Genomic DNA, 20,355 nt, shown 5'->3' with positions numbered 1-20,355 from the left:
AAAATCAGTTTAGCATCGATGTCAAACCTTGCTCCATGCACCAAAATTGGCGTTCAGATGACTTACATGATACTTTTATTAAACTATATTATATTTCTATGGTAAAACATCTCCTTTGATGTTATGTGGAAGAATTAAAATCATACAAATTTGAGACAACATGGTGAGTAAATAGTGACAACAGAGTGGTCTCAGCTAACTTTCAAGAGGGACATGGATGACTTTAAAGTATTTAAATTAATAAATTATGATTGACATATCAAAATAATCTACCTCTGATCTAAATTAAAATGAAGAACATGTGGTTCTTGTAACTTCTGGAATTACAAAATAAATAATGGTTAATTTATTTAATATATCAATACTCCCAGTTTGAAAGTTTGAAATCATTACAGCAGAAATACCAAAAATATCTTAGCCTGTATCACTTGACTTGATTTCAAACTGAATGCTGATGTTGTTAAATAGAACAAAATAGTGTTTTAGAAAAATGCACTGACTTTAATTGAAAAAGTATGAAGCTGCACTTTGCACTTACAAAAGCACTAGCACAATAATGTTTCTCTCTCTGTTGAGGAACACCATGTCCCCATTTGTTCCATATGGCAAACATAATGTGTAAATCTCCAACAACAGAGGCCACAGAAGATAAAGGTGCCTGTTGCTCCAATACCAGACATTTGTTAGCAATTAGGCCGGTGCTCAGGACTGACTCACTGAAGCACAAGCACCGTGTCCCACCTCCTCCTTTTCTCCTCCTCCTCCCTTCATCCATTCCCTCCCTTTCCCACACAGAAACAATCTCTCCCTCTCTCCAGCATGTTTCCCAAAGCTGCACATGGTTATTGTCCAACGTATTACTTTCCTCTGGTTCTATAGCAAAGAGGCAGCATGTTATAGAGGGATCTTCCTGACACACCAGCTGGACCCACAGGGGTTTTCAACATTGGATAACGCCGCAGATTTGGTGCCTTAACTTGTGTAAACAAACCAGTATGCTTCTTGATTGATGCTCGGGATTCTGATGAGTCATTGAAATACACCCCAAGTTTGAACAATCAAACAGGTGACATATATTCAGCCTCAAGTCTCCGCAGTCATCTTTACCAAACTGACCTGGGGTGACTTTACAGAATCAACATGAAAGGTAAGCAATCTTTCTTTTTATTGATTTCTGACTAATGTGTTATGGTTTTTTAATTCATGTGAGAAAATCATTGCAAACATGAGCGTGCTGACAGCACATATTCAAGACCACAGCTTGGAAGTCTAAAGAAAGCAGGGACCTGTTGATGTTGGATGCGAGTTTGTCGTTCTGTTACTTTGAAAGCAGAATACATCATGCCTTCATCACTCTCAGCTTGACACCATTTGCTGTTGAATTTTTAGTTAAACACTTAGATAAACCACACTGTTGGGGCAGCACTTGGTTTTAGTCAACACTGAATAATTCGCTTTTTCCTAAAAGCCAAGTGAGTTCTTTTTGAAGGGAAATGGAACATGTGGATCTGCATCCTTTGGTAGGATCTTTAATTTATAGGAAACATATCCAAGATGAAGGTCAATTTTTCACTCTTTTAATGCATAATCCAGAAACTCATGAAAGAGTATTGCTCCTAATGCATTCCTCATGCGGTGAGGGATGTGCGGGGAGTTCTTCGTTCTTGGTGTGGGCAGCAGGTGTGGAGCCAGTGCTAACCACACACATACATGCGTTCCCTTCAGCTGTTTTCCCAGGATCTGACCGATGCATCTATTTGAAATAGGCAGATAGGCTCTTCTTAATCTCGATTACATCTAATTGAAGTGTATCAGATATAATGAAACACACTTGCTCTTCATATTTGTTTATAATTGAACACACAAGGACCTGTTTAATGGTCAAAGAAAAAACTGTTTTGTTACAGTCTAATGGGGTTGCCTTAAAAAAAGTTTGGCTTCAGAAAACAAGCTGTAAATCATCCAAGAACGTGTACTTTCATGCAATTAAGTCAACCCATGTGTGACTGTAAACATGTCAATATCTAAAGATGGGAGTAGAGGGGTGAGATTCACCTCCAGTTTTCAACTCTTTTGTTTTCATGAACTATAGTATACAGTATGAATGTTTTCAATTACTCTCCATTGAACTCTAGGGATGAACTGCTCATACTTTTTAAAATGCGTGTAAAGCAGTTATACATCAACCAGAACTGTGGAGACACTTGTCTTTATTAGTTGTGGTTGGGTTTTTGTGGTTTGGAAAGACCCTGCCCTCTGCCTCTGCTTCCCATCTCTAGTTTCAGGCGTTTCTGTCAGATGTTTTATACCCACTGCATTCATCTGGTCACATAATACCCATATTACTGGATGTTTCCTGTTTTGGTGCTTTTCAGTAAAGGGTATCCATTTAAAGGCACTGGGCAAACTCCTGAACCCACAGTTTAGAAATCATGCACACCACGCAAATTCGTTTTTTAGGACATCAAAGCCCTGGAAGTTACCCGAGAACACCTCACTCAAGTAGCTTTCCATTGCACAATTTGAAAGATTAGGAGAATCCTCGGAAATCTTTGGCCTGTGTAGAAGGTGTTGAAGAGCTTAACCACAAACTTTTGACATTGTGAAGTTCTGAAAGGAGATATCATCTTGAGCATTGTTCTCCAAAGAGTTCTCAACTGTTGTATTAAACATTTGTCTTCCTTGCTGTATTTCTGGAAAAGAGGATGAGCTGATGGATGCCTCATAACAAATCACATAAATATGTTGACAACCAAATCTTGGTGGATTAAGTGCATCTCGGTACATCTTGGTGACCAAGACTTTGTACTGGCCACTGACAATATATAATTTTCATCCAATCTGTATTTACATGCTACCATTGTGAAGTCATATGGTTTTAGTTATTCTCACAGTGTTTCGAAGACCTAGAATTAAATTTTAACCTTTAATGTCTGGGTTGGGCACAGATGTTGTTTGCATAGCTGGTTGCTAACATACTGTACAGCATCTGCCCAAGTGGACTGATTTACTTAAGTATGTGCACCTGAGATAACTGATGATATCCCTCTAATGCTACTTAAATTGTGTCCGTGGTCAAGAATTGCTATTGATTTAGAGAGAAAACAGCAGACATGGCCAGATTTTGACCTTTAAGTACCATTTACTGTATAATATTGTTGTAACTTGTAAACATAAGACTCCCTGCTTGTTTAAACCTTACATCATGCAACTCAATTTTGAAAACATGCAGAATGTGAGTGCCCACCCTTTATAAACATTGGCATATTCATCTTATGCTCTTAGACTTCTTTCCAAATGTAGAAACTTTCCATTTCCTCCAGATCCTTGAATGACCCGGCCAGCTAATTAAATATCCTGCCTCTTTCATTAACTTTCATACTTTTTAAGTTTACTTCTGTTGACCCAGCCATAGTGCTTTTTGAAGGTTCTTGGCTTCCTTGTAAGCAATGTTTTCAAAGGGAATGCAGACATCCAGACCAGACGGAAGGGTCCCCTCCTTTTCCTCTGTACTGTTGGCAACACACTACCACAAGACCCAAGGTTGCGTCTGCTCCGAGCCACCTGTGTAGCCAGGACTGGTGGGGAAATGTAAAGTCTCTCCACTTTCTCCCTTATCAAGCTTTTGCCCCTTCTAGCACTCTGGCTCTGGTAGACCTGACCTCAGCGGCTTGAGTAGTAGGTATAAACAGTTTCACATGAGCTTAGCAGGTCTGGCATGCAAAGCGTGGCTCCAAGACGTGCCCGGGGTTTGAAAAATACAGACCCAAGATTTAAAACAAACGGAAAACGAAGCAGGTGCAAACTCCCTGAGACTGTGGTGTTGAGGGATGTTATTGTAAAAGTGCTTGCTGAATAGTAGTGTCCGATAAAGAGAAAACAGGTTGCTGTTTAACAGCATTGGCAGTGATAACTGGCATACCTCCAGTAACAACTCTTTACCTTTAGTACCAATCCAGTGCCCTGCAGCTGCAGAGTGTAGAGATGTTGAGTCACCATTCCTTGCACCTTAACTCTTGTCCTTTCTTCTCAGCCAGGAACACAGTGCCACATTTTCATATTTCTGCATAGAGTTCAAGCCCAATTTTCAAAGCAGACCCTGGCTTGTCTTCAGTGAGAATATGACTCTCCAAAACATGGTAGATTGCAGGCTTCTGTAAAGATGCCCTCACATGTTCATGCTTTTTGTTGTGTATTCCTTCTTCCCATGGAACAGTTGTGGGACATGGATGGTCTTGGAGACCACATAAAATGAAATTTACATGCCTTTGTTCCTTGTTGATAAAGCTTCTTAGATGTTCTCATGGTGTATATAGTCCCATTTCTTTCCTCACTTGAAGCACCTCATACATTTTGGTTGTACTTCAGCAGGTAGTAATCAGCTGTTTAGTTTACTGACTGTCATGGGTGGCTGCAATAAGAAAAGAATCCAGTTAATCCTCTGCTGACAATGCTTTACCAGATGTTCTAATTGATCCTCTATTCTATTTATAGCTATGTCCTGCACCACACACTGTTTTATTTTTGTGGCTCATGGCCAGAACAGCTGTGGTTTTTCCCAACTAAAGCATGTTGTGTACCTGGCCAAAACATCTCTTGGTGTTGCAGCCAAGAAATAGTTGACCAAAAATGCAATTTATTTATTTAAAATAAGTAATTTGTAAATGTGTATGCATTTAAATAAAACATAGGAAATAAAATGAAAATAATATGAAATGAAATAAATAAAACATTATATTAAAATAAATAAAGGAAATTTAGTATGCCATTAAAAACAAACTCAACATGGGCTTCTAAACTCAAAAGGGCCACAGTAAGGGCCCTTTTTGGCATATGTTAAGAGCATCTCTGACATACAAAATATTCCCAGGCTATTTTATTAAATAAATCCTCCAAAAGATCCAATCAAATTTAGTACACTTCCCTCACCAATTTTGTGTAATTGTGCTAATATATGGTTCTTTCCAGCAGTGACCTCATCTAGTACGAATCGGTCCAAGTTGACTGGTTTTTGTCTTAAGGCCGAGTGCTAGCAAGCAGGCCTTATGGAATTTCAACTCTTATGATTTATGTTTCTGGTGATAAAGCGAGAGTGCGTGTGTGTTATTCCCAGAATAAGTTTGTTTCAATCTATTGACCTTAATTTGCAAACACATACATCAACCCTGCTGCTTTTTTCCTCTTTTGCAGATAGCTATAGTGGCTACGAGAACCAGCTTTTTAATGGTATGTGGAGTCTTTTTCTTTGTTCGGTTTCATTTGAGCCTTCTTGATATAGACTTATAAGACCAGATATGTGTTTAATTCCTGCAGTGGATTTTGTTGTCCTTTTATAATCTCCTGCAATTAAAGTTTGAGACCTGACATGTTGAAATTACGATGGTACAATGTTTTTGTTCTGTGCAGGAGGTAGATGATGAGTCTCAAGGGAAACTGGGCTTGATTAGCCAATACGATGAACGATGATTTAATAGAATTATGGTTACTTTCAAGTACAATGTTATAAATTGTAAAGGCATGACTTAATCGTGTTTTGTGCAATTTCTCTTTGTAGAGGAGGACTTAACTGGAGAAGAAGAGGAAATTCCTCCCTTGAGAGGTTAGAAAAATTAATCTTTCTTAAAGATTATTTCTCTCCTTATTAATGAGGCATGACGGAGTACAAAAGATGGAGTTCGTAAAAGAGAGTTAGACAGTAAGCTGACTGTTTTGATCGGTCTACATTTTTTTGCAATGTCTAAAGTGTTTGTTAGTGTGTTTATATGTACATGAGTCAACATTTATCCACCGTTTTGTGAGTGATTATTGACTATTGATTACATCTGTTTTAAATGTTCAGTTCTTGACAGCATTTTGAAAAGCTTCATTTAGAAGCTCAGCTGCAAGCTCAGTTGAATTATTACATGTCGAATTTGAATAGATTCTCTTTATTGTTTTGATTTTTTCCCAAGTGTAGTTGTGTATTTAGGTGTTAATAGTCTATTTAATGTTGATATTTGGGGTGAAGTTTTAATTTTTTACTTACCTGTTAGGATATAATGGTTAGTTTATGATAAAGTTCACATCTTTATGAGAACTGAGTGTCTTTTTGTGTCCATAGGAAGAGCAAGAGGAGGATGTATGAAATGTCAGCAGACACATTCTCTTCAGCTAGCTGTCAAAATGCTCTATGGTTTTTTAGCTTTGCTCATCATTGCAGTGGCCGTGTTGGCATCCCTTGGTAAGTTTTCAAGGTACAATCATGTTTGCAACAAGTTTTTTGTTGTTTGTTTGTTTGTTTTCCTCATTCTGTAAAGTGACGCCAAAGTGAACAAAGAAAGTTAAATGGTAATAAAATATTTTTTCATGAATCAGCGATCAGCATTTTCACATGAGAAGACTCACTGCTGGGGGGAGTCAGTTATGGGCCAGAGAATGGAATGTAGGACATCCCAATTCTCATCCTTCACATGGTTACAACATGCAGTGTGGGTTTTGATTCAGCATAATGCTCAAGGTCAACAATTTCCAGATTTAATAGTTAGAAGTGAGCAAAACCTTGCCCACACAATAAATCTCACATCATGTGTGAAGTTAGATGCCAAATCTGAATCCTTTGCCCCACTAACAAGTATGAAAGCACAACGAAAGACAATAGTGAAAGAACTACGAATCATACCTACAATATATTTCACCATACACAAGTGTACAAAAACAAACCCAAGTTCTAAATGCAATGGGGCTTCAACAAGAACTTCATGACTTCATTGTCACGCTTGCCGGTTCTAATACTACCATGTCAGCCCACAACTAGCTAAACTGTGGCAAAACAAATCAATAAGAATGTTGTTTGGTTTGATGAAAAATATATGATGATGGTTTCATTTAAAGAAAAACAAACCTAGATATTTCATAATGATGCCACATACACATCTGTTTCATATTGCTGTAACTCCTCAAAAATGTTGTTGTAGTATGTGTGTAATATGCATACTACTACTATGTTAAGGAATTTGATGAAGGAAGTTAATCTGAAGTTTGCACAAGGCAAGTAGATCAAGTAACAAGTATCCTGTTTAGTGATAAAAAATAAGCAATTTCCTTTGATCACCTTTTTAAAATACAGCATGTTAAATGCCTTCATACAGCTAGAATATAAATTACAACCGCAAATGAAGTTCCATTATACTTTACCAGTCCCCATAGTGCAAGATTAAGTCTTGGTGTTTGAAGACAGGTTCTAAAAAGAATTCCAAACATGTATTTTTTTGAGAGGAAACAGAGATCAATTAAGCTGGGTTTGCTGTTCCAAAAATATTATGCAATTTCACATTTTTTATTAGAATTAGAAATTTGTATCAAATGTGAATTTATTTCTTTTGCTTGCTTATTTCGCATCACCTAAATGTCTAAAATAATGGTTTTAATATTATTAAATTTGTCTCATCAGTTTTCAGGAGAGTTGACACCTTATCTGAAGAGGAGACGTTTTACCGCAAACAGATTTCAAAGGTCCAAGAAAGCATAAAAGGTAAGAATTCTTATTTTTGAATTGACTATTATTTTTTTATATTTTCAGTTTTAATTTTAATTTTAGTAATATATTTCTATATATCTTTAATTGATTTTATTTTCAATTAATTGTAGTACTTACACTTATTCCACTTAGCTGACAAGGCAACAATTAACTTTTAAAGTTTTTATCTAATATTTTTCTAAGCTTTGTTTCAATTACCAAAAACGGTTTTAGTTAACAATAAACACAAAGCTCTACAACAGGAAAATGAAAATGTAAAAAGAAAAACATGTTTTCACACAGTTGCTTCTGTTTAAAATAGGTCTGCTAGATTTATCTAATTTGTTTGTCTAATCTCTCCGTTCACTTCCTGTGGTCGGTGAACCCCTCAGAGAGTAAAACCTCATGAGGGATCATTTATTACCGAAATAATGGCCTACAAAACAGCTGTGCACACAGAGTGCTCAGTCTGTTAAAACAAAACTGCATTTTCATGCAATTTACAGTGTATTTTGTGTCAGCGGTACAAGAGATTCACGGTTTGGTGGTTGTATTGCAGATATCAGCGCTGTAAACAACTATTCCAACTGCTTAGATGTTGCTCAGTACAAAGAGGAGATTGCCAGACTGAAGAAAGAGTATGAGAAGATCCAGAAGATAGTACTCAGTCAAGAGCAGCAGTTGGAACAGGCGACTCAATCTCAGCAAAGTCTTACGCAATCCAGCAACAGAATGACTAGAGACCTCCAGTCCTTTGGAATTATCATCAAGCGGATAAACCAGTCTCTGGGCCAGTACCTGGATCAGGTAACTGGCTGGCAGGTTGTCATCAGTGAAACTGATCAGGGCATGAAAACCCTTATTGAGGATCAGTATGATTTGAAGGCCATAATGCAACAAGTCAACACTACTGTCGCCCTTAGTGCGTTGTGGATAGGTGCTCTTCAGAGGAAGGCAGAAGAGGAGACCTTGGTGCTTCAAAAAATAACAGCAGACTGGCAGAACTACAGCAGAGTTTTAAGTGCCCTGAAGTCTAATGCCAGCATAACCATGCAGACCGTGAGGGCTGTTCAGAATGGTGTCTCTGCCACTCACCAGCGTATCAGCATGAGTTCAGAGATGGTGCATGACCTCACTCTGCAAGTCATAAACCTTCAGATGCAACTGGATAATGTCTCGTCTTACATTGATGAACATGAGGAGAACATGCATGACCACCAGTACCATGCCAAGTACTACGAGAACCGAACCGGGGAACGATTTGTGACTTTGGATGCAAGAATGAAGTCCATTGAAATGGAGATCGACACGCTCTCTTCCAGCTTCAAAGCAACCGTTAGCCATGTTCGGAGCATGTACCAATACATCAACCAAGAGAGTTCCTCTTGCCAATCCAGGCTGAACAGTCACACAGAAGATTTGCAGAACCTGAACAACACAGTCTTGCTTCTCCTTCACCTTGCTGACACTCTGAGAATGCAGTACATGATGTTGAATGTACGCCTCAATGCTGATGTGAGGAACCTATCAATGGTGGTTGAGGAGATGAAGCTGGTAGACACCAGTCATGAAAAGCTGATCCAGAACTTCACTATTCTGAAAGGTAGTTCTGTCAGGACCACTATCGTCAATATAACTTACGATTAGCATACATTTTAGGTTGGGGGAATGGTTCTGTTCTGGGCAAACACTCCCTGCCCATCCACGCAGCCTAGCATGGATAGGAGCAGGGAGAGCAGAATACCCCCCGTAGGGTAACAGAACAGAACCAACATCAGTGATAAATGCAGCAGATACCATTAATGTTCTACGTGATTATTTAAACAACATGATTCAGTGGTCTGACTCAATGATATATTCACTGCCAAGTCCTGACTGGACAAGAAGAGGAGCTGGGGATGGAGGTGGGTGATTAGTTCCTGAGCGAAGCGATAGCTGCTGAATAATGACTGAAGGGACCTTATGAAGGGAATTATGATTGGTGTCGTGATCCTCTAGGTAGACATGGATCAGCTGAGTGTCAGCTGATGCAAGCTTGTCTAACATGGCCTGCCAGAACTATCGCTACGCTCAATTTCTGTCAGGACCACTATCGTCAATATAACTTACGATTAGCATACATTTTAGGTTGGGGGAATGGTTCTGTTCTGGGCAAACACTCCCACTGCCCATCCACAAGGCCTAGCATGGATAGGAGCAGGGAGAGCAGAATACCCCCCAAAACAACCATATGCTGAACCCCCCAAACCAAGATGCTGATAGCAATCTATCTGAATGCCTTATGGAAGGAGAGTGGCAACGAAAGGGTGCTCTTCTTTATATTCAGCTAAGAAGAGCAGCAAGCCCCTTACTGGAGGAGTGTAGCAGCGAAGAGGTGCTCTTCTTAATAGCAGCCAAGAAAAGCAGAAAGCCCCTTTTTAAAGCAACCTGAAATTAAGATGCAGAATCCACTAGATTGCAGCCTAGTTGCCAGTTGTAGCAAACACTGCGTACTGTAGCCGTTGAGCAAGCAATGACAGGTTTAGAGATTGCAGATTCTGCCTAGCCTAAGCTGAGCATCCATAACACGGCATATATCTCAATAATTCAAGTCATGTTTATACAGGTTGTCACCTCCCATGATATTAGCGTTCGCTGACATACATGTCCTCTATCTGATAACCCGCATTAGTGTAGTAGACAATCCTTACCAATACTCTCAAAGCTTATGCAACAGTGTGTAGCTTGCTTAAGCACAGCATGTTGCAGTAGTCAGACCTAAAGAAAATAGCAATTACCAATAACCAGGTGACCCATAGCAGCAAGCATATCTCAAGATAATTGATGGCCTTAAACAATAGCTTAACATAAGCTTCTTGCTTTTGCAAGTTTACCCGGATACCAGCACTGCAGAAACACCCGATGGCCTAAAGGCTGAATAATGACTGAAGGGACCTTATGAAGGGAATTATGATTGGTGTCCTGATCCTATAGGTAGACGTGGATCAGCTGAGTGTCAGCTGATGCGAGCTTGACTAACATGGCTTGCCAGAACTATCGCTACGCTCCATTTGTCTACTTTTAGTGCAAAGATCCTCAAATTCAGCCCTGCAGGGTCACTGAACTGCAGAGTATTACTCCAACTCTGATCAAATTCTGAAGACCTTGATTAACTTAGGGTTGAGGCCTAACCTCTGCTGGACAGTGGTCCTCTAGGGCCGAATTTGAAGACCTGTTGTAGTGTCTATAAAAATAGGTTCACTTGCATGTTCTTTAAGTGTCTTTTTTCTGGATTCTTTATAGGTGTGTCTGGTCCACCAGGTCCAAAAGGAAATAGGGGAGAAACCGGAGCCAAAGGACCTGTAGGTGTAACCGGACCGAAAGGTGACAGGGGACTTGCAGGGAATCGTGGAACTCAAGGACTTAAGGGCGCTATGGGAATTAAGGGTGATCAAGGTGTACAAGGATCTTCAGGAATGAGAGGTGGGCCAGGCCTTAAAGGAGAAAAAGGGTCTTTAGGGCCACCAGGGCCTCGTGCTGAAAAGGGACAGAAGGGTGATATGGGGGCTGCTGGGAAGGATGGAATTCCTGGCCCCAAAGGACCGGCAGGTATCCGAGGGCAAGCTGGACTCCCAGGGGTACATGGCCCTCCTGGACCACTAGGAGTACAAGGCCCTGTGGGACCACCGGGGCCACGTGGAATACCTGGACCACCAGGGAAGCCTGCTCAGAGTTCATAAGCAGATAGACATAAAACTTCAAAATATCCCAAATGGTGATACACTGACTGCCTTTCTGGACAGACTGATGATGATGGTGGTAAACATTCACTTAGAGATCTCTCGCAAAGCAAGATGATAGTGGGGACTCTTCGGGATCTTAGAGGCCCACATGTACATTCACCAAATATGGAGTTTGCTCTGAACAACAATACACTTTGTATAGGCATTCAACACTCTTGGATAGACCTCAAGCCTAATTCTATATAGGATATTGAGCCACTTCATAAACAGTTCTTGTTTTAACAATGGTTACAGAGCCAGGCTGCTATGAAACCATACTAGGTACCATTCATTAGACTCAATCATTAGCCAGCATTAGCATATGAACACAGATAAACATAGGACAAATGGGACTGTGCTTTATTGCTTTTTATGAAGTGTATTTAGTAGTGCAGTATTGGCGTCATAATCACAGAACATTCAGAGCAGGTACTCTGAAACATGATTTTTATTAGTTCAAGTAAACCAAATATTTCCACTCCTTAAAGGTACCATAGATTCAAGCTTATGAAACATTGTGCGAAAAGTTACACATTATTTGACAGTTGCTGGCATTGCATGAAACTGCAAAACCAAGGCACTGAGCAAATTTACAGAACTGTTACAAACTGTACAAACAAATTTATTTCAATGATTGGCAATGTGCAACATTAAGTTTTAATGTTCATATTGGTTTGATTTCCCAATTTGTAAATATAGAATTTTAACAGGTGTAATTTTATGGGGTTCATGTGTTTTTGAGGACTTCATGATGTGTTAGCATACAGTTTATTCTCTTTGCACAACAATAAAGGGTTATATGAATGTAAAAAGGGGGACATTTTTGTTTAGCATTTTCAAGTTCACTAAGCAAATACAGTATTTATGATTACTGTTTAATAATAAAATCACGAAAACAAATTTTAAAAATATATTACCTGATTAGCTATCTACTCAGCAAGCACAAAATGTTTTATAACATTGCGCAATGTTGCATTTTCGTTGTTGCTTAAAAAGCAAACCAAAAACAAAATGTGCAATTTGCAGATTTGGATTATCAAATTACTGAAATATTGAAAAGTGCAAGTACTAAACTACGATGTTGTTTTATTTGACCAAAATAAATAATTTTGGAAATGTAGACTATCTAACAGGTAGGTTTCTCTTCAAGTAAATGCAAAACATCAGTATATATTTCTATTACAACAGAAATATAATTCCAAACTGCATCGTTTGTATAATTTCATTATTACAACAACTTGCTGGCTGGGTAAAGAGATTTTTATTCATCAAAGTGTAATATCTGTGATATCTGACTACTAGCAAGCATAAACAGTTTCCACATGCGACAATAAATCATCATTATGACTACAGTGAAAAGGTCAACTCCATTATAAGGGATCATTATATGGCTCATTTCAGCAGAACACTATCAAAATTAAGTGCAAAGCTGAAATAAAATCTACATGATCAAGAGTCAATCTAGTGACATAACTAATGCTAGCAAGTCTAGTGTTGATTAGCATTAGTGTGTTGATTAGCATATCACATAATGACTTTTACAGTATGTTTCATCTCTCAACATACAGTACATAAAAGAAATTAGTTTTGTCATAGCTAGCGTTAACTTTTCTTATTGAATCGTGACTGTAAGTTCCAATCAGGAAACAAACCATTAACATTAGATGATTGACATTTAAATGTGGTGCAAGATCCCTGCACTCTAAAAAATGCTGGGTTAAATACAACCCAGTGCTGGGTAAAATAGGGACAAACCCAGCAATTGGGCTGTTTTGACCCAGCGGTTTGATTAAATCTTTAAAGGGGTCATAAAATGCTATTTTAAAGATCGTTATTTAGTGTATTTGGTGTAACAGAATATGTTGACAGGCTTTAATGTTCAAAAAACACATTATTTTTCAAATACTGTACATTATTGTAGGTCCTCTATGCCCCGCCTCTCTCAAACGCGTCGTTTTCAACAAAGCCCCCTCCTTTGACAAGCGCAGTCTGCTCTGATTGGCCAGCTGACCCAGTGCATTGTGATTGGCCGAACACCACAAGCACGCGTCGGAAATGTAACCCCCTTACCATAATCCGCGAGCTTCAGCTTTCAAAGTAAATATCAAGACAGTTAATAATGTCATTAGTTTTACCATCAGTTCAAGCCGAAAGTGCACAAATTCGAACATCTGGGGTGTGCTGTTCTGTTGTAAATAAATCTTAACCAATGATTCCTAATTGCATCTACTTCCGGAAGGCCAAATAAAGGGCTTTTGCTTTCGCACTGAAACACAGCGTCTCCCTGACATGCTGTTCCTGAAACCACGCCTTCTTTCTTTGCGTGCACATTTGGGCAGCATTATGGTAATTTTTCCACATAGTGACGTAGATATGTGGGGGCGTGTTAGAACGAGCCGTTTTAGGTAGGCGTGGTTGACTCTTAACTTTTATAAAGAATATCTCTTTGGATTTGAGCCTTTAGTCTTTGCAACTTTACAGATCTTCTTTATGCACCAAGAGCTTGTAACACTCCAAAGAGAAAGGAAAACTTGAAATTGCATCATATGACCCCTTTAACCCAACCTTCTGGGTTCAAAACAACCCAATTGCTGGGTTTGTCCCTATTTTCTGTTTATCTGTTTATTCTTCAATCCCATTATTTCTTTCTCAATTTCATTACTGTGACAATTGATCTTCAGCCTTCATCTCCAGCTTGCTCTTTATGATATAATCAACAATTTGGATCTGTGGGTACCAAAACATTTTTTCAAAGGAAATTGATTCCTTGTGGGAATGACAACCTAATAGTTGTTGTGGGAACCAGCTATAGATAAACCCCCACAGCCAAACATCACATTTCTAGCTTTCTAATGAGTGAAACTCATTGCCATGGTATCAGTTGCAAAGTTCTTCTGTCTCATTGCAGTTTGTAGTTTGTTTAGCAACCCTAGCAGAAGTTTGTGTTCTTTGTGTTGAGGCCAAAAGGAGAATATGTGATGTTTAGATCCTAAAATGTCCTTTTGCTATTCAAATTCTCAGGTCAAAGTTCACTGGACTTGAACTTGTATGAATGCAGTGCAAAATAATTTTGGTGCACATACTTGTATTCCCGCTCTCCCATATTTGCATGGTTAAGAATGGAAGTTAATAAAACACCAAGTGTAGCATGACCACCCAATACACTAGGAAATAGTTGCCCATTCATGAGCTCTTACAGCTGGTTGCTCTCTCATGTCCTTAGGCCCAGAGTGTCTGCAGCTGGCCTCAGAGTTTAGGCCCCATCCTCTAAAATGGTGCATGATACTTCAAGGAAGTTTCCTGTTGCCAAAGAAAACATGATGACCTCAAGAACAGGTCAGAGATTCTCATTAAACCAAAATGTTATGTAATTCTTCAATGATTAACAGCTCATATGCTAACTTTCCAAAGATGTGTACTTGCACTATCCTTCAAAGCTGCCAAATGTAATAAGCCACGCAAAGTAATAATGTTCAAAGTTTATCTTAATCATCAAAACACACTCAAATGCTATTTGAAACTTCTCTGTTGTCAGAAACAGACCTCAAACTACAAGCCAAATTAATTTTAACCCAATTTTTTATTAATAACTCTCATTAATGTGTTTGCAGATGTCCCGTTGTCAAACCCTGACCTTCTGTGTGAGGGCTGGTCCACAGGAAAGAAAACTGGATCGACACAACAACAGAATTCACTGGGGACGTCATGGGCCGTGAGAAAAATCTGTCGCTCACCTCTTCTGTCAAACAGAGCACTGCTCTCCTACGATGTATGAAAACAATGTACGGTAGATACCTATTTCTTATACTTTAAGTTTGGAATTTAAAAAAATGAAAAGCTAAAGGGTGTCATGTTTTCCCTCTCCTGAATAACATATGACTTGCCAGAGTAAACTGCGCCAGATGTTAAGCCACGGGCTGAGGCCAATGTCTTTTTCTTCCATGTGGAATTCATTTCACACAAGCATTTTCTCACTTAGATATTTAATAAAATGTCTGCTACAGCAAAGGTAATGTTGAAGGGAGAAGTACAGCAAGCTACCAAAGATTTTGTTCTAAAAGCTTTAAAACACGTTTGTGGGGTTAAATTACTGACCCTATGAACACCCCCTGAATGTTATGACTTGTGACATTATTATTGCATGGAATTTGATTTGGAGACGGAATTTGTCTTTGATATTTTCTAATGGTATGTCGTTAGGACATGGTTAGGTTACGATTAAACAAGCAACTGCATTACGTAACAAAAAAATAATAATTCTAAAGGCTCTACAAACAGATTATGTCAAAAAAGTCTAGACAGCTGCTGGACTGTGTTGAAGTCACAGCTAATTTTAAACCATTACTTCAGGGTGCAATTTAAACGATGTTGTTGTGATGGCAAATCTGAAAAGTTTATATGGAATGCATGTAAAAACTAAGCAAGCTTCTGAACATTTGCTTTAGAAATTATGTTTTAATCAACCAATCCAAAGTTTAAAGTTAGTACTTTTTTTTTTTTTTAAAGAAATTAAAGGGACAGTTCACCCAAAAATGAAATTCTGTCATTAATTACTCACCCTCATGTTGTTCCAAACCCAGAAAGACCTTCATTCATCTTTGGAACACAAATTAAGATATTTCCGATGAAATCCGAGTGCTTTCTGACCCTGCATAGAACTACGACGTTTAAAGCCCAGAAACAATCTTTTAATCTTTTAAATATATTTAATCAAATAAATGCAGCCTTAATGAGCATAAAATGCTTCTATCAAACACATTTTAAAAATCTTGCCATTGTATCAGTGAGGCAGAGTATGTGTTTTGCAATAAAAAAAATACTTTGCTATGGGAAAATGTAGCTAAAGTAGTATTCTAGAGTTACTGTCTGGAAAAAAGATAAACATGTCATCCAAAATCTCAAAATGTCTCTTGTTTTGTTTTTACCTTTATTAATCAAAAACAGAAGAGCTCCGACTTGACGTCAGCACAGATCTGTGGATATTTGATCAGATATATGTCCTTGGAAATGATGGACGTTTTTGCTTGACATTTCCTGTGGTGTGACATTGCTGCCGTGTGGTTTGAGTTTGAGCTCCGTCAAGTTAATTCTTTGTCGTCTAATTTTTATCTTAAAATCAATTTTATACACCATCCTTTTTCAGTTTTATAACGTGTGAATATATCCCCTATCGTATTCTACAACAAAAACAATCAGAGCGCTTGGATGTTGACATCACTGAATTCAATGATGAACTGTCTTTAACTGAAAAATGAGTGTTTACTATTGTCATTTTGCATTATTGACACTATTTTCCTAATTAATGCTGTTCAGTTGCTTTGTCACAATCTGTATTGTTAAAAGCGCTATATAAATAAAGGTGACTTGACTTGACATTTTCATTTTGCAAGTAAGTGGTTTATAATCCTTCCAAAGATTTCCCCAGCATGACATTGGTCTTTTAGGAACGTGACCGCGAGTATAAGGCCATGAGTTAAGAGGACGGCAAGTTAGGAAGAACATTGTGGCCTGTTTGACATGATTTTTTTTTTTGATTTTTTTTTTTTGTGATGGAGGACATAGTGAACATTATCTAGTGTAATTTCCTTGCACACCTTTTTAAAACTAATGTTCCAGGAAGAGTTCTCAATGTACTACATTATTATTGTTTCATTTTCGCTTTGCAAAGGTTCTCTTTAATTGTGTCAAAAGGACGCACAGCACACCTCCCAAAGCCACCTTTAAGGTCATGAAAATATGTTCTGACAACATGGTCAGACATCTTGTACAACATAAATTTGGTTTTTAGTCAGTGCTCAGGGAACTGTAAATTACACAAACCTTAAAGGGGTCATATGATGCTGCTAAAAAGAACATTATTTTGTGTATTTGGTGTAATGAAATGTGTTTATGCGGTTTAAAGTTCAAAAAACACATTATTTTCCACATACTGTACATTATTGTTTCTCCTCGATGCCCCGCCTTTTTGAAACGTGTCGATTTTTACAAAGCTCATCGGTCTGAAAAAGTGAGGTGTGCTGTGATTGGCCAGCTATCCAGTGCGTTGTGATTGGCCGAATACCTCAAGCAGTGTGACGGAAATGTTACGCCCCTCACCATACTGTGATGATGCCCTGTCCGGCCGGAGCGACGAGACAAAAACATTAAAACCCATTACAAAGAGGCATTTGTTGCATCCAGTGGGGACATAATTACTGATTATAATGACTTATACTGTCTTTTTACGCGTTGCATTGCATCGTGCCGCGTATACATAAAACCCTGTCTGCATTTGTGATCAGAGAAATGACAAACAACAAGTGCTACTCCACACTGCCCAAACTCACGTTTGAATCATCAGTGGCAAATGATAAATGAAAACGTACTTACCCAAGTCAGAACTGCCTGCATTTTAGTCTAACGTTACTCTCCCAGGATCGAACGAGCCGTTTTAGGTAGGTGTGGCTGACTCTTAACTTTTATAAAGAATATCTCTTTGGATTTGAGACTTTAGTCTTTGCAACTTTACAGATCTTCTTTATGCACCAAGAGCTTGTAACACTCCAAAGAGAAAGGAAAAATTGAAATCGCATCATATGACCCCTTTAACAGACTATAAACCGAGACAGCAAGCTAACAGTTAATAGTCTCAGTGTAAAGTCCTTTTGGAAAAGTGACAACCTGAACAAAACCAGAACCTCTGGACAGACCTGTTCAGCGTCTTCATGGTGGGTGTAAAATCTTGGTCTTAAAATGAACACAGCAGATGAAATTTGAGAGGGAGTAAGTTTTTTTGTTGCGTTCTCATAGAGGTCCAAAAAGCGTGGAATGAGAGTGAAGGAGATAATGCCAAATTACAGGTGAAAAATTACTTGATTGCATATTATCCTGTCAGTCAGTCTACAAATTAGCTCCAGTAATTAGACAGCAAACAACTCGCTCACTCAGACATCAATGCAAGAGTAACATGGTGGATAAAATTTGAGAGGGAGGGAGTTTTTTAGAGGCTCAAAAAGCGTGGTGTGTGAGAGAGATAGCGAAACAATAAAGGTGAAAACTTACTTGATTGGCATATTATCCTCTCAGTCAGTCTGCAAATTGGCTTCAGCTTCAGTAATTAGATTGTAAACAACCCTCTCACTCAGATATCACCACATGCGATCATGTCTGATTCAAACAAGTGAACTCATTTGCATAAACCTGATGAGCCTTTTGGCGTGATTTTGTTTTTAAAAAATAGTATGTTAATGTAAATTATCTTATAAGTATATTAGTTTTAGTTGCATGGTGACAGTGCCAGCATGTTCTTTAAACTTTAATTAATGCCTGATTTAATTTTTAATGCCTTTATCTTTTATTGACATCAATCAACCAAAAAAATTTATAAAAAAATGTGTTGTCTCATTTTTGAAGTCCACCACACGCCACTGAATAACTTGATACATGAGATAGGTTTTGTTTGTTTGTTTCTCTTAAATTAAATGATCCAAATGATTGAATTGAAATGGCTGCAGAAATTGTTTGAAATTAAACCAAATAAAACAAGAACATTATTTGGATTTTGTTATACAGACACACTCAGAGACTACTTATTAAAACCATATGGAGGAGGAAATGCTTCTCTCCAAACAAAGGGAATGGTGTGATGCTTTGTATAAAAAAGAGAAACTACTCTGGTATGTCAGTAACAGTAAACAAGGGTGGGTTGGGTTTTTATCAAACATAAAAAATCATCTGGAAATTGCAGTTAAAACCTGAGTTCAATTGAAGTGCAGACAAAGGGCTTAACATCAAACTCTAATAATATGGAGTCATTCCAAATCTCTATTCGCAGAAGTAATATATGTATATCTATTTAAAGTATTTCAATTTAAATCTAAAAGATATACATCTATATATGGTCACAGTTACTTGAGTTGAGCTTTGCTGTGAAATGTTTTGCTCCTTACAGGTGGTCTTAAAGGGTCTGTAATTTTCTGACCTGGTTTGGGGTCACATGCTGCTCTGTTTTGCAATCTGCAAAGTGCCTTTGAAGTGTGTGTGTGCAGCAACAGCAGCTTTTCAAACTCATTTGCCTGCTATGCTTGTAATTAAACTGTGCTTAGCAAATTGTAAATACTAATACAAGTCAAAGGGTAAATTTGATTAAAGGGGTCATATGATGCGATTTAAATTTTTCCTTTCTCTTTGGAGTGTTACAAGCTCTTGGTGCATAAAGAAGATCTGTAAAGTTGCAAAGACTAAAGTCTCAAATCCAAAGAGATATTCTTTATAAAACTTAAGAGTCAGCCACACCTACATAAAACGGCTCGTTCTAACACGCCCCCCACATGTCTATGTCACAATGTGGGAAGATTTGCATAACATCGCCCAAATGTTCACGCAAAGAAAGAAGGCGTAACTTTTATTCTAGCTGTAGTACTGTTGCCGCCACCGCCACAATGTCGTGAAGGCGCTGTGTGTTTCATTGTGAAAGTGAAACTACTTTGTTTGGCCTTCCAAAAGAGGACGATATCCGCTTCGTCATGCCTAGAGCTGATCCGTGCTGGTCGCTGAGGAAATACATCAACTTTGCGCTGTGCATTGCCGGATCGGCTTTCACCGTGGATGAAGCGGAGTCCAGCCCGGGGTCGCCACATTTGGTTGCCGCAAGTCCGCCCGCCGCCGCTCACACAAGCCGGCCTCCACTCACTCTAGGCCACTGTGTGTGACGCTGTGTTTCGTTGTGAAAGCGAAACTACTTTGTTTGGCCTTCCAAAAGAGGACACGACTAGAAATCAGTGGTTAAGTTGTATTTACAACACTGTTCAAGGACCCTTCAACCCAAATATTCAGATGTGTGCAGCACATGTCCTGGCACAGTAGACTACAATGCCGGCTGTTCTGACTCACAGACTGTAAATAAATTTTTAATATTTAAAGAATTTGCCACTGACGATTCAAACACGAGTTTTTAGCAGTGTGGAGTAGCGCTTGTTGTTTGTCATTTCTCCAATCACAAATGCAGACATGGTTTTATATATTTTATGTATTTTATGTAATTATGTCCCCACTGGATGCAACAAATTCCTCGTTTATAATGAGTTTTATTGGTTTTGTCTCGTCGCTCCGGCCGGGACA

The 20,355-nt window shown here is 38.5% G+C and overlaps 1 protein-coding gene across 1 annotated transcript; it reads left to right on the top strand.

The window, feature by feature from the left end:
- The first annotated feature begins 703 nt into the window (after positions 1 to 703).
- scara3 (scavenger receptor class A, member 3) lies at positions 704 to 12,070 on the top strand. Its single transcript, XM_016294638.1, has 7 exons — positions 704 to 1,147; positions 5,191 to 5,226; positions 5,555 to 5,599; positions 6,101 to 6,220; positions 7,430 to 7,510; positions 8,055 to 9,098; positions 10,778 to 12,070. The coding sequence occupies exons 1-7, from the start codon at positions 1,141 to 1,143 to the stop codon at positions 11,212 to 11,214; spliced, it is 1,770 nt and encodes a 589-aa protein (XP_016150124.1). The 5' UTR covers positions 704 to 1,140; the 3' UTR covers positions 11,215 to 12,070.
- The last annotated feature ends 8,285 nt before the right edge of the window (positions 12,071 to 20,355 follow it).

Source organism: Sinocyclocheilus grahami, unplaced genomic scaffold, assembly GCF_001515645.1.
Source record: "Sinocyclocheilus grahami isolate Dianchi unplaced genomic scaffold, SAMN03320097.WGS_v1.1 scaffold321.1, whole genome shotgun sequence".
Classification (NCBI taxonomy): Eukaryota; Metazoa; Chordata; class Actinopteri; order Cypriniformes; family Cyprinidae; genus Sinocyclocheilus; species Sinocyclocheilus grahami.
The sequence above is the reverse complement of the archived record's forward strand: the minus strand, read 5'-3'. Positions and strand labels throughout refer to the sequence as shown.